The following is a 15,824-nucleotide window of genomic DNA, read 5'->3' as shown; positions in this document are numbered from 1 at the left end:
GACTCCAATTCGCTTGGACGTACCGTTGCTGAGATACAGCATTCCAAACACAATGCCCCCCCCCCCCCCCGCCTTAGCCAATACAAACCTGCAAGTCTTTCACTCATATTCCAACTGCAATACACACGGTCACTCCACATATACAACCCAACACTGATATCCAAACTGAGATACACCATCAGAGGATTAGATACACAGATCAGCACACAGTATCACACGCCAGAGGATTAGATACACGCATCTGCACACAGTCCCACAAACCAGAGGATTAAATACGCGCTTCTGCACACAGTTGCACATGCCGAAGGATTAGATACACGCATCTGCACAAAGTACCACACGCTGGGGGATTGGATACATGCGTCTGCACACAGTACCACATGCCAAAGGATTGGATACACACATCTGCACGCAGTTCCACACACCAGAGCATAAGATATGCACATCTGCACACAGTACCACATGCCGTAGGATTAAATACACGCCTCTTCACACAATACCACACAGGGGAGGATTAGATATGTGTGTCTGTACACAGTACCACACTTTGGAGGATTAGATACATGCCTCTGCACACAGTACCGCAAGCCAGAGAATTAGATACACGTCTCAGCACACAGTACCACACGGGGAGGATTAGATACGCGCGTCTGCACACAGTACCACACGCCAGAGGATTAGATACACCTGTCTGCACACAGTACCACACGGGGGAGGATTAGATACGTGCATCTGCACACAGTACCACATGCTAGAGGATTACATATGTGCATCTGCACACAGTACCACACAGGGGAGGATTATATATGCGCATCTGCACACAGTACCACATGCCAGAGGATTAGATACGCGCATCTGCACACAGTACCACATGCCAGAGGATTAGATACGCACGTCTGCACACAGTACCACATGCCAGAGGATTAGATACACGCGTCTACACACAGTTCCACATGCCGTAGGATTAGATACGTGTGTCTGCATACAGTATCACACTTTGAAGGATTATATACATGCCTCTGCACACAGTACCACAAGCTAGAGAATTAGATACGCGTCTCAGTACACAGTACCACACGCTAGAGGATTAGATACGCGCATCTGCACACAGTACCACATGCCGTAGGATTAGATACGTGCGTCTACAGATGTAACCCCCTCACAGGAGTTACTAATGGTTATTTGGCCATAGAAGTGCCTTACATGTTATGATAGATTGTATATGTTGTCATGTTCATTCTGTGTTCATTTGTGTAATGTTGTTAAGCTGTTGTTCTCTGGTTTCACTTGTCCTGGTGAGCTGTGGTCTCCATAGCAACACACACTATGGTGAGTGGATCTGTAGCTGGAACAGGAAATAGTCATAGCAGAGACAGGAAGTAGTATTCTGTAAGAGCCAGGGAAGGAGAAGTGTGGCAGTGGCCATCTTGTGTTTCAGACACTGTGTTGTGAGGATTGCCATAGCAGCAGTAGCAGGACAGAGAAGCTGTGTGACAGCGCCCCCATCACTATCAGTAAGAGGACAGGATTATATCAGGCTAAGCAGAGCTATAACCCTGGCAGCCTGCACCGACCTCTACAAGGTAGCTGAACTCCTGCAGTAAACCATAATCTGGATCTGCAGACATCTTAGACTCTCTGCTAATACATGGGAAGGTGTCAGCCAGCTACAAGCCCCTGTGCCACAGCTCACTGCTACAGGACAAGTGACCCAGCAGATGCCTGTTACAATAAAGCAGTGAGCACTTCTACTGATCCAGGCCTGGACATTGCCTTCCTTACAGCTAAGCCCTGGGCTAAAGCTCTTTGTTGGAGTAGAGCACTGGCACCCACATCACCATCTCAGCCCAGGGACCAGCGGGTGTCTCAATACTCCAACTGGCGTCACATCTAACTGACTCTGCCTATTTCCCTGTGCACCTCTCCTGGGAGTTCTGGTGCCAATAAGGTCACCGTGACAGTCCAGCCTCCTGCACGGTTCTCCCGGGGTGGTCGCACACACAGTTCCACACGCCGTAGAATTAGATACGCGCCTCATCACACAATACCACACAGGGGAGGATTAGATACGTGTGTCTGCATACAGTATCACACTTTGGAGGATTACATACATGCCTCTGCACACAGTACCACAAGCCAGAGAATTAGATACGCGTCTCAGCACACAGTACCACACGGGGAGGATTAGATACGCGCGTCTGCACACAGTACCACATGCCGGAGGATTAGATACACGTGTCTGCACACAGTACCACATGCCGTAGGATTAGATACGCGCGTCTACACACAGTTCCACACGCCGTAGGATTAGATACGCGCCTCTTCACAGAATACCACACAGGGGAGGATTAGATACGTGTGTCTGCACACAGTACCACACTTTGGAGGATTAGATACATGCCTCTGCACACAGTACCACAAGCCAGAGGATTAGATAAGCACGTCTGCACACAGTACCACATGCCGTAGGATTAGATACGTGCATCTACACACAGTTCCACATGCCGTAGGATTAGATACGCGCCTCATCACACAATACCACACAGGGGAGGATTAGATACACGCATCTGCACACAGTTCCACACACCAGAGGATTAGATAAGCACGTCTGCACACAGTACCACATGCCGTAGGATTAGATACGCGTGTCTGCTTACAGTTCCACATGCCAGATGATTAGATACGCACATCTTCACACAGTTGTACACGCCATAGGATTAGATACACGTGTCTGCATATAGTACCACATGCTGTAGGATTAGATACACGCGTCTACACACAGTTCCACACACCGTAGGATTAGATACGCGCCTCTTCACACAATACCACACAGGGGAGGATTAGATATGTGCGTCTGAACACAGTACCACACTTTGGAGGATTAGATACATGCCTCTGCACACAGTACCACATGACAGATAATTAGATACGCATCTCAGCACACAGTACCACACGGGGGACGATTAGATACGTGCATCTGCACACAGTACCACATGCCAGAGCTTTAGATACACCTGTCTGTACACAGTACAACACACCAGAGGATTTGATATGCGCGTCTGCACATAGTACCACATGCCGTAAGATTAGATATGTACATCTGCACACAGTTTCACTTACCGGAGGATTAGATACGTGCCTCTTCACACAGTACCACACCAACAAGGATTAGATACTTGCGTCTAAACACAGTACTACACAGGGAAGGATTAGATACCTAGATTCGCTGGACTCCACATCTTCTTTTGTTCCAAGGATTAGATACAGCTTTACTCCAGGTATCCATAACAACTGATCACAGGTTTTTCACTGATATCCAAAATGAGATTCACATAATCACATGACGCTTATGGACATACACAGAAACCACATACAAAATACACCAGTTCAAAATTGGACAATTCTTATGGGCAAAAGCAAAGCCGGGTCCTCCCTCTAGTATATATATATATATATATATATATATATATATATATATTTATTTCATTTCTTTGATTTTTTTTTTTTAAAGTGGTATATTGCCAACATAGACAGTTCTCATACTGATGACCTATCCAGATATCTTGAAAGCAAGTGCAGTATAAAGATCATAGTTAAGCATTCTCTATACTGCATATGAGCCATAGGCTTGGTGTATATGTTGGTATATATATATATATCTCAAACATATACATCAAACATATTTGTAGGGCTCCGCTCACCCAACAAAAGTGTGTCCTTTTTGCCTCCATTTTGCCACTTTGCGCCAGCAAAAATACAAACAGGCTTAGGAAAGGGAATGAATAAAACAGCAACATAAGAGGTAAGAAGTCAATAAGAACACAGTGACCTTCTCACTCCAATACCAGGAGAGTGATCTCCAGAAAATACAGAGAAAAACTAATTCTCTGTAATTTCTAAAGAGATGTGCTTAGAGACAGAGTGTTTGTACTGTACGGGTAGAGAACAAGAAGTCAGGGGTAGTCAAAGGAAGCCAGAGTCAATAACGTGTTTATGTTGGGTCATATCTCCCGCACATTAGTAGGCTTTGTTAACATGGGTGAACTCTTTACAAACCTTTTACCACCTGAAGATCCCGTACTTCTCCTCTGTCCCAGCTGTAAGTTATGGCTGGAGTCCTTGTTGCTTTAACCTTCTAACATCTAACCCTCAGAATCACTTAGAGGTTCTCAGACCTTCATCTTTACTTATTCTACGTATATAGCACATTGACAAACTATTGCATTTATAGTTACACATCCATGGTAGACTTTGGTGACTATATCTGGAAAGTTTGTGAAGAAGGTTAAGATGGCCGGTGTTTTGACATAAGATATTTCCCCAAGAATGGCTTACGTAATAAAAAAATATATGCCCAACAGCTAACGTCTCTTTCCATATGTATATAATAGGAATGGGTCCATCAGATCGCACCTCCACTTTCTGCGGAACACCAGAGTTTCTGGCTCCAGAAGTTCTTACAGACGCCTCATATACACGAGCCGTGGACTGGTGGGGTTTTGGAGTTCTGATATATGAGATGATGGTTGGAGAGGTAAGACTGACTTCTGCCAACAATGTATTGACTAATAATATGTTAATAAATATGGTCCATGAGGTTGTGTATACATTGCTTGCCAAAAAACAAGAGTGAAGCCCATACTATGATGGATTCCTATAAATACACAGATACAACATGGTCATACTCTGGTGGAGAATTGAAGTGTATGAGGCATCTCGCTCTGGCACTCTTATCATCCCAGATGTGTTACTTTCTAGTAAGTAGCAAAGCTGAGTCCAGTCAGTAAAGGTCGAGTAGGATGATGAATAGCATATAGACCTTAGAATAGGATGTAGTGAAGAAAAGATTGAGAAGAGATTTCATGATGATGATATTAGAAGAATTCTGTATGAAGGGAGTAACCTCAAGACTCATGGGAAAGTAAGTAAGTAATGTCATGAAAGCATCAGCATATGTCCATGTAGCGTCAAGGAACAAATGTAACAGCAGATAGGAAACTAGGAAGTGCAAACAGGAGTTCTGTGCTCTTACCTGAGAGGGGCGCTATAGATTGTATAGACTACAGGCATACTCCTGTGTTCTGTCTTTTTTTTTTAATGTTTTTATTTTTATAGCCTTTTTTTTATGATGCTAATGTAAGAGAATAGGCAGTGGTATAAAATAGAAAGTTATAGCTTATGGAGGTCATGTAGGACTACTTGTAAGACAATGGGCTTGGAGGACCAACATTGACAATGATTAGGCATAGGTATACCATAGGTATTGGTTTGGTATTGGCATAGGTATACCATAGGTATTGGTTTGGTATTGGCATAGGTATACCATAGGTATTGGTTTGGTTTTGGTATAGGTATCCCATAGGAATCGGTTTGACACTGTCTATTAAGGCAGGGATGTTTGTAGGGGCGTAGCTATAGGGGATTAAAGAGTACCAGTCACCACTGGGCCCTGGACCCTGCAGGAGCCCCAATGAATCCTCTGTCACATAAAACATACCACTATTCTGAATAGCAGGTAGGGGCCCCATTACAGAATTTGCATTGGGGCCCTGGAGTTTGAAGTTATATCTCTAGATGTTTGGTCTATGTGCAGTTTCCTTTAAATTGATGTTCCTGTTGGACTACTCCTTCCTAAGTTGGTCATACACATGAGATTAATGTTGGCTGAATCCAGTGTTCTGACCTTCTCCCAATGTTAGATGTCAGCCGAAAAAATGATCAGACATATTGGATTTCAACATGCCCAATCCTTTTATTTTCAGGAGAGAGAAGCCTCTTCCAGAAGTGTTTAGCAGCAGCTTTTCTCCTCCTCACATGCATGCTTGACTGAGCTGAGGGTTCAGGTTTATGGAGGGGTTTGAGGAATAGCTCTTGGCTTAAAGTTTTCAAAAGTGCATGGCCAATGTTAGAAAAAAAAAGCCATTGTAACAATCAGAAGATCCTTGTGGGTCCTTGCGATAAACCAAGTAGGGAGATGCTCCGTTCCAAATTCCCGATGCTTTCTTGCAAGTGCGTTTTGACTTTTTGTTGAATACATCAGGAAAATAGTTTTTCTTTGTGGGAACATTTTTCCCACAGTTTATCTGTATACTATGCGCCATTATTAACCAGCCCATTCTCTGTCTCAGTCTCCATTCCCAGGAGATGAAGAGGAGGAGGTATTTGACAGCATTGTTAATGATGAAGTCCGGTATCCTCGATTCCTCTCGGCAGAAGCCATTGCGATCATGCGGAGGGTAAGAGCATTGTCTGTACAATAACAGTCTTATTCAGTGGCGTAACTACCGCCATAGCAGCGGAGGCAGCTGCCACAGGGCCCGGGACATTAGGGGCCCGGTGACAGCCGCTACCGCTACTATCATTATACTCGGGGGTCTTTTCAGACCCCCCGAGTATAATGATTGGCGGACCGGGAGAGGTAAGAAGCATAAAAAACATGTTACTTACCTCTCCACGATCCTGCCTGACGTCCTTTCTGACGTCTCTGACGTCATATGAACCCGGCCTGCGTCCCGGGTCATGTGACGTCAGACGTCATTAAACAAGGACGGCAGAGGAGAAGGCAGCGGAGAAGACCGCGTAGGAGCCGGGGGACAGGTAAGTAACAGTAGTTTTTTATGTTTTTCTTCCCCCTGGGTCTCCGATTATTATACTCTGGGGTCTGAAAAGACCCCAGAGTATAATAATTGTTTATGGGTGTCCACTATGGGAGATAATACTGTGTGCAGGGGCCACTAAGGGACATAATACTGTGTGCAGGGGCCACTATGGGACATAATACTGTGTGCAGGGGCCACTATGGGGCATAATACTGTGTGCAGGAGCCACTATGGGGCATAATACTGTGTGCAGGGGCCACTATGGGGCATAATACTGTGTGCAGGGGCCCCTATGGGGGATAGTACTGTGTGCAGGGGCCCCTATGGGGATAATACTGTGTGCAGGGGCCCCTATGGGGGATAATACTGTGTGCAGGGGCCACTATGGGGGATAATACTGTGTGCAGGGGCCACTATTGGGGATAATACTGTGTGCAGGGGCCACTATGGGGATAATACTGTGTGCATGGGCCACTATGGGGGACATAATACTGTGTGCAGGGGCCACTATGGGGCATAATACTGTGTGCAGGTGCCCCTATGGGGGATAATACTGTGTGCAGGGGCCCCTATGGGGGATAATACTGTGTGCAGGGGCCACTATGGGGGATAATACTGTGTACAGGGGCCACTATGGGGCATAATAGAACACGTAGAAATGTGTAGGAGGGGGTCGGTCGAGGTCTTCGGCGTCGGTCGGAGGGGTGGGCCCCATGTCAAAAGTTCGCCATGGGGCCCTGCCATTCCTAGTTACGCCACTGGTCTTATTCCTATATAATAGGACAGAATCAGACTTGTTCTTTGGCCAGTACAAGTCTATATTATATATGTCAAACCTGCAGATGTCAGGCAGAGCTGTAGTGGGGACATAACATACATCAAAGTTATGGCACATATCAGTATTCCCATCTTAGTTGTCTCATAGGGACGAGTGATACAGAAAATAAGGATGTCCACAGTGTCAGTGCCCGGGCCCTGGAAGCGCAGTCATTGTGGACAGAAGGAAATATTACATTACCAAGGAGCTATTAGTTCTCCAGACATGTTTAGTTCAATTTGCTAATTCTGGAGCATCTTTTCTTAAACCCCCCATTGTGCTGTTATTCTTCTTGGAATGTCTAAATAAACTGGCGATCTGGCTCATATTTCTGACGTAAACTAAGCCAACTAATAGGAAGTGTAAGATCAGATTAGACCGTCTCACAAGGCAACAAATTTATCAAACGGCATCAAACTGCGCCACATTTATCACCGTGTCTAAGACTGTATCATCTATGTTTGCACGGTCTCATTTTTAGACCATATTAGTAAATGTACTCTACAGTTGTCATGTTATGTTTTCAAGAGGAATAACAGAGGAAAAGGGGCATAAAGGGGCCCCTCTAAGAACCAGAACTGAGAGCGCCTTACATTTTGGTAGGGGTTCTCCCTGATGATACAACCCCTTTAAATGTTATCCACATAATAATACTGTAAGTGTAAGTTGACTCTTGTACTGTCCCTCACCACACTAAAGGGATGTTCATACAGAGTTTTTTGGAGCGGATTTTGACGTGGAATCTCCCTCAAAAAACGGCTCCCATTGACTTCATTTGGAGCCGCTCGCTTCTTTTTTCCGCTAGCTAGTAGCGGGAAAAAGAAGCTAGCTGCCCCGCACACAAGGCTCCCTCCCGATTAGGCCCATTCTTCGGATGCCAGTGCAGTGCAGCCGTGTGGAAGTGTTCACACGTGGAATGCCGATTCCGCCGTGTGAACATACCCTAATGATGTATTGTTATTGAACGCCAGCATTATATCAATGGTTGTCTCCTCACACATCATTACCTCATTCTCTTCATGTGCCCATTAACAGCTGCTGCGTAGAAACCCGGACAGACGTCTGGGCTCGGGAGAGCGTGATGCAGAAGACGTCAAGAAACAACCGTTCTTTAAGGTGAGCAATGGAACAGTAATAAAGACACTATGGGGGATTTAGTAATAGTTTCTTAAAGAGGACCTTTCATGGTCCGGGGCACAGGCAGTTCTATATCCTGCTGGAAAGCCGACAGTACGCTGAATTGAGCGCACTGTCAGCTTTCCCGATCTGTGCCCCGGGTAAAGCACTATCGGTCCCGGTACCATAGTGCTTTACAGTCAGAAGGGCGTTCCTGACAGTCACGCTGTACAGTGTGAGCAGGGAGGAATGCCTCCTCCCCTCCTGATAATACTCGTCTATGAACGAGCTGTGTGAGCAGAGGGAGGGGGTGTTCCTCCCCGCTCACACTGTACAGTGCAATAGGCGCTGCTTTGAAGAAGGACGTACCTGACTGACTGTAAGGAACTCCCTTCTGACTGTAAAGCGCTACGGTACCGGGACCGTTAGCTCTTTACCCAGGGCACAAATCGGGAAAGCCAACAGTGCGCTGAATTCAGCGCACTGTCGGCTTTCCAGCAGTATATAGAACTGCCTGTGCCCAAACCATGAAAGGTCCTCTTTAAAGGAAGTCTGTCCCCATAACCCAGCATATCAGTCCAGCCCCACAGATAGGTAGATGAATTGATGCCTCTGTTGCCGAGACACTTATTGGCAAGAGAAAAACACTGATTTGGTTGCCCCTATTCACATCTTCCGAACGGAAACCTATACGCATTAGAAAGCGGTTACCTAAGGAAACCACAAGGACATCATAGACTATAATGGGTTCTGTGTGGTTTCTGCACGAAACATGTGCAAGCAGCACTTTTCCCTCTGCAGGAATTGTGCGGAAACCACACACACCCCATTACAGTCTATGGGGTCCATGTGGTTTCCTTAGTTAACCGCTTTTTTAATGCATATAGGTTTCCATTTGGGGGTCTCCAAAAGGATTTCCCGAACGGAAACTCGAACGCAGATATGAACCGGGCCTAACCTGCACCAGCTTTATTGCAGTGACATATGTCATTAAGGCTGGGCTCAAATGTGCGCTGTTGTCTATGTTGGAGATTCCTGAGCAGAAACTGCTGAAACTTGGACTTTTTCTCCCCCACTTTCAGTTTTGAAATGGTGGACACCTGGTAGACCCCATTACAGTCAATGGGGTCTACAGTTGTCCATACGTAAACACTGTTTTAGGGGTACAGCTATCCATCTTTCTGATGCCCCGGCTGACCTGTGTGAAAATTTGTTTCCTGGGACTAGGATATTGATGATCTATGTTTAGGATCAGTTATCAGAGATTGGTGCACGTTTGATCACTGGTATTCCCACCTATCAGTTACTTGGGTATGTGCAGTTTCCACTTCGCAGGCATAGGTCGTCACCTGTCACATGGCCTGTTTGCAGCTTAGTCCCATTCAAATGAACGGGACTGAGCTGCAATACAACTTTAAAACACATAGAAATGTAAGACATACATTTGTAGGGCATTTTGCTGACCAATTTCCCTCCTATATAGCTTTAGTATGTTGTATGTTACTACAGGGACTGAAATAAAAAAAATACAATATATATATCTTCTTAACCAAAGTTTGTACACTTATTTGTTTTCTATGCTAGGACTTGGATTTTGAAGCTCTCCTTGCTCGCCGGCTACCCCCTCCATTTACCCCATCCGTTAAAGGACCACATGACATCAGCAACTTTGACCCAGAATTCACATGTGAAGGACCAGTGCTAACCCCTCCAAGGGAGCCTCGAATACTGAACCCCCAAGAACAGAGCCTGTTTCAGGGCTTTGACTATGTGAGAGACGGTGCCTGAGAAGAACAGCCACAGCTGAAGACCTTCTTCTTCTTCTTCTTCTTCTTCTTCTTCTTCATTTCCTTTATCCTTCTAGTATTGTTTTAGTTTTCAGTTTTTAAAGATACATTTCTGCCCCATCTTCATTGCCTTCCTCTGTCTACCTCAGACAGCTGTAAATAAAGATCTTTATAAACTGTGCAATGGCATCTGTGCGGGTTCAGGGACGCTATCTACAAAACCTGGAGCTCTGGTTCATACAGGGGACCACGGTCAGGGGCGTAATTACCGCAGAGGCAGCGGAGGCAGCTGCCACAGGGCCCGGGACATTAGGGGGCCCAGTGACAGCCACTACCGCTGCGTTTTGTTTTTTTTGGGGTTTTTTAATAGGCCGTTACGGGCCCTATTTACTTACCGATCCTGGCTGGGCCGGGATCGGTAAATGACACCGCGGGCCCCACAAATACTATCATTATACTCAGGGGTCTGCAAAGACCCCCGAGTATAATGGTCGGTGGACCGGGAGAGGTAAGGGAACGTAAAAAACACTGTTACTTACCTCTCCACGATCCTGCCAGGCCTCCTTCCTACTTGTCTGACGTCTCTGACGTCACATGAACCCGGCCTGCTTCCCGGATCATGTGACATCCGACGTCATAGAAGGACGGCAGCGGAGAAGACTGCGTAGGAGCCAGGGAACAGGTAAGAAACAGTAATTTTTTTATGTTTTTATTCCCCCGAGTCTCTGATTATTATACTCTGGGGTCTGTATAATAATTGTTTATGGGTGTCCACAATGGGACATAATACTGTGTGCAGGGGCCACTATGGGCTATAATACTGTGTGCAGGGGCCACTATGTGGCATAATACTCTGTGCAGGGGCCACTATGTGGCATAATACTGTGTGCAGGGGCCACTATGGGCTATAATACTGTGTGCAGGGGCCACTATGTGGCATAATACTCTGTGCAGGGGCCACTATGTGGCATAATACTGTGTGCAGGGGCCACTATGGGCTATAATACTGTGTGCAGGGGCCACTATGTGGCATAATACTCTGTGCAGGGGCCACTATGGGCTATAATACTGTGTACTGGGGCCACTATGGGGGATAATACTGTGTGCAGGGGTCACTATGGGGGATAATACTGTGTGCAGGGGCCACTAAGGGACATAATACTGTGTGCAGGGGCCACTAAGGGACATAATACTGTGTGCAGGGGCCACTATGGGGGATAATACTGTGTGCAGGGGCCAGTAATGGACATAATACTGTGTGCAGGGGCCACTAAGGGACACAATAGAGTGCGGAGGAGGGGGTCAGTCGAGGTCGTCGGCGTTGGTTGGGGGGGCCCCATGTCAAAAGTTCGCCACGGGGCCCCGCCATTCCTAGTTACTACTCTAGCATGTATCCACCTTGGCAAAAGTGAAGCCCCCTTACTCTAGCATGTCTCTTCCTTCACAAAATGTATCCATGTTAATGTATAGCATGTCTGGAAATCATGTCATGAAGCATTGACTGCGTTTGCAGCAAGGAGAGATTTTTAGCCCAAAGATAAATGATGGCAAGCGCAGCTTTGATCGAAACTTTGGTGCGAGACTTGCCATCTGCTGCAACTGTGGCAAAAACGAATGCAACTGATCATCCTGCGAGGTGCCGCAAATTTCTCCCTCAATCATAGCATTTTTGGCTGCCCTCCTCTTCTTGTACTTGCTGCAACGAAAACCTTTGCAATCTTTCTGACGCATGCGCTTGGATCGCCTGCTAACTGTTCCGATGCAACGAGGGGTGCCAAGAAAACACTGTTCTTGTGGTTGTTGTTGTTGCTGCTGGAGCTGTTGCTTGGACAGAAGTAAGCCATTTTGACGAGCATACTCAGAAGCTAGTTCCTCAGTGGAGTTTAGAGCACAAAGCTCGAACATGCGAGCATCTTGCAACGCCATTTCAGCTGATGCACAAAACGGTATAAATATTGTACTTGCAATCTGAGGTTATCTGTTGTTCATCTATTAATTATTATGGTTATGTAAACACCATAAACTGTCCAAACACAGCAACCCCGGTAAGTAACGTGCATTTTGTAAACATCGTAAATGGCCAAACTTTATTGATACCTTAACGTGGATACATTTTTGTGAAGGTGGAGACATGCTAGAGTAATACCGGGGACTACCACTTAGACCACTAATGATCTAGACTGATCCAGACCTCATCCATAAGAAGACTAACCTTCTAAAAGTCCATTTGTCACTGTATTGGGAATGGCGGTTTTACTGTATACAGTGTAGCATCACAATGCCATAAAACTCTGTGGTGTAGACTAAAGAACAAAGGGATAGTTATATCATTAGTAACCAGATCATTTAGGCCACGATTTCCCACCATATAACACAAACATATCCTGCATTGCTATATAGAGAAATTATTCCTGTACAGTATATTATGACTCATTACATACTAATGTTCCCTCTAAGCGAGGGGGCAGTGTGGTCCTTGGGCATCCTTCCCAGTGAACTGCATAATCCAAATCAGCAGGGGGTTAGTTAATGGGTTTATTGTCACAATCCGTGGGGTCTAGGGCAGAGAACAGGTTAATTTTGCTACCTCTAATAGTCTAGGGTGTCAATCCCCAATTGTCTATGGCACAGAAGGCGATATTACCAGCTTCCTTGATAGTCTAGGGCAGAGAAAGAGATACTAACACCATCATGGCGGTCTATGAAGAGTTTATTGCCTGCATCCTGGTAGTCTAAGGCAGGGATGAGGTTAATATCAGGATCCCTGGTTGTTTATGGAGGGAAGGGATTAATAAAATCACTGAAAACCAGATACAGAAATCGTGACTCCTTAATGAACACAAATATCACAGCTAAGGATGAACATAAAACATAACCTTCATTAATAATGGATTAACCACTTCAGGACTGAGACATTTTTCCTGGTAAGAACCAGACACATACTTGCAGTCTCCTCACTTATTTGTCTCCTTCTGCCACTGATCAAATGTATACAATAGAAGTCTATGGAGGGCAGAAGAGGAGGAAGAGAAAAGCTCATTGAGGTAAAGAGACATGTGCACTATAGAGAGACAGTTTTCTTTCACAACATAGCTGGGTTATCAGGAATTACTATCGAGACTTTTCTTCACTTATTTGCCTTCTTCTGCCACTGATCATCAAATCAATACAATGGAAGTCTATGGAGAAGGGGAGGAAGTGGAAAGCTCCTTGAGGTACAGAGACATCTGCACTATAGAGAGACAGTTCTTGCAGTTTTGAGGGCTATAACATTTTCTCTTTCGGATTATTCTAATAATTTTCCGAACTTTTTTTGGTGATATGTAGGGCTTTATTTTTATGTTGCCCGTCCGCAGGAGGGTAATAATGGCGGCTCTCACCAATATGTACTAGACTCCTTTATTTCACGGTGCAGGTTTAACAGAGAGGCTGGTTCCTGTATTCAATGCTTCTCGCACTTCTATGTTTTTATGTTTGTGTCGCTGGGTGCGGAGCCACCTGTGATGTGGATGTGGTACTGCCATTATTTTTTTTATTTTACTTAATTGTTTTCTGTCTAATTACTTATTTTGCCACTTTCCCCTGTAACTCCTCGCCTACAATGCAGAGCTGATCTAGGTCCTCTAAGACCCGACAACTCTTGCAATTTCCAGCCGATCAGAGTGGGAGCCGCATCATTGCAGCTCCCATACCTGCAGAAACAGCGATAAGGAAGGCAGGGACAGAAAAGCCTTCGCTACAAGATGTCCGACTGTAGTAACATCCAGCTCCCTGCTTCTGCAGCTGCACAATCTCTTGCAGTGACTTATCTCTGCAAGGATGTACCTGTACCTGCACAACCCTGCAGAGGTAGATGCCAGGTGCCCACACGTATACAGTCAGGGGGCCATCGGAAAAAACAGGCCAAATTGGACAATATGCACCAATACCAATAATGACCCCTTACTGATGGAGATACAAGGTGTTATGGTATAATGGAGTGTCATAAAATTCACGACTCGAGGAGGGAGATGATTCTCACTGGATGGCTCAGTAGATATAAATCCCTGGTGATGAAAAGATATAGCCATGCCGCAAAGATATGATTGCCAAAAGATGAGGCAATGCCACCTGCATAACAGCCAAGAGGTGACCAGCGGGCATTAGCCATAACTTACTATGGGGGGATTTTTTGGATGATATTTGGTACCATATTATCTGTATGGGGTTTTTGGAACAGTCATCTGTATCAACAATCAAGGAACATTTCAGACAATGGCAGTGTAAAGTCTAACGTGTCATCCAGCAGGTTCCCACCACCCATGAATAAGAAGCTTAACATCTAAATCTGCTCTGAACAGATAGGAGAGACTTGTAGGAATGCATCTGAAGATTCTTGCACTTTCCAAAAGATGTTCTCTTAAATCTTAATTTATCTTTATCTTCCATTGTTCTAGAATCCAGCAGCTGGTGAGACAACTGGAGCTAATGTTTGCTCTGTAGAGTCTAATTACAGTAATTGTTCCTAATGACATTAAACCCTGTAGGGTGGGCGCCATACTGCGAGGTTATATAGCAGGGGTAGGGAACGTACAGCTCTCCAGCTGTTGCAAAACTACAACTCCCAGCATGCATACTTGCTCTGCTGTTCTTGGAACCCCCATGGAAGTGAATGGAGCATGTTGGGAGTTGTAGTTTCACAGCAGCTGGAGAGCCAAAGGTTCCCTACCCTTGTTATATAGCATGTATGACACAACCACAGAAACGCAATCGTCAGAGCACAGAAATCCTACCAAGATTTATAGGGTTTTTCCAGCACCAAATGGTGTTTTTATACCTAACCCCCATGCAGATCAGCTTATCCAGCAGCCTTCAAGTGACAATAAATGGTGCAGTGAACAGGGGTCACATCACATGCAGTCTGCGTCTAGTACTTGTATAGGAGCAGCCAACAGTTCACCTTGTCCATTGCGTCAGCCTCTAGCACTTGGAGGCTGGATCAGTTGAGCTGTGCGGGGTTCAGGTGTCAGACCCCCGCAGATCACATACTGATGACCTTCTCATTTGGGGCCAAAAAATTCCTTTAGTGGTTTTCAAGGTCAATAGAAAGGTTTACGCACCTGGCATCCTAGATGACTGGCAGACAGCTTACCTCTACTCCTTTGGCCTTCCTCTTAAGGCAGTCATACAGATCCTACAGAACTCCAACATTCACATGTCCATATACATTAGATACACATAGGTTGGACCCACCAATCTGACGGGTATGATGTGCATGAGATTGTCCTAATTCTCCTATAGATGATGTTGGGAGAAAGAAGGATTGGACCTGTTGAATTCCTCATGTCTGTTGCGTCCTCAGGTAGCTGTAGCTGCTGTCAGAGACAATACATGCACGTATGGCGGTTGACACACATGCGGATTCGTCTGTTTTAGTAAATACTTATATTTCTCATAAAGTAACGATTCTAGTGACCATCTCTTCAAACTTTGCATTGGGTGAGTCCGCTGTTATTCATACTGAAA

At 45.4% G+C, this 15,824-nt stretch overlaps 1 protein-coding gene across 1 annotated transcript in view; it reads left to right on the top strand.

Annotated features, from left to right (window-relative positions):
* The window catches only part of LOC142202616 (serine/threonine-protein kinase N1-like), a 55,705-nt gene extending 45,262 nt beyond the window's left edge, over positions 1-10,443 (top strand). Inside the window, exons 19-22 of the mRNA XM_075272828.1 lie at positions 4,392-4,534; positions 6,129-6,236; positions 8,452-8,532; positions 10,117-10,443. Coding sequence (XP_075128929.1) covers positions 4,392-4,534; positions 6,129-6,236; positions 8,452-8,532; positions 10,117-10,320 — 536 coding nt within the window. The 3' untranslated portion in view covers positions 10,321-10,443. The remainder of the gene's footprint in view (positions 1-4,391; positions 4,535-6,128; positions 6,237-8,451; positions 8,533-10,116) is intronic.
* Positions 10,444-15,824: the final 5,381 nt, after the last annotated feature.

Source organism: Leptodactylus fuscus, chromosome 5, assembly GCF_031893055.1.
Source record: "Leptodactylus fuscus isolate aLepFus1 chromosome 5, aLepFus1.hap2, whole genome shotgun sequence".
Lineage (NCBI taxonomy): Eukaryota > Metazoa > Chordata > Amphibia > Anura > Leptodactylidae > Leptodactylus > Leptodactylus fuscus.
Note: the sequence above shows the minus strand (reverse complement) of the source record. Positions and strands in the feature narration are given on the sequence as shown.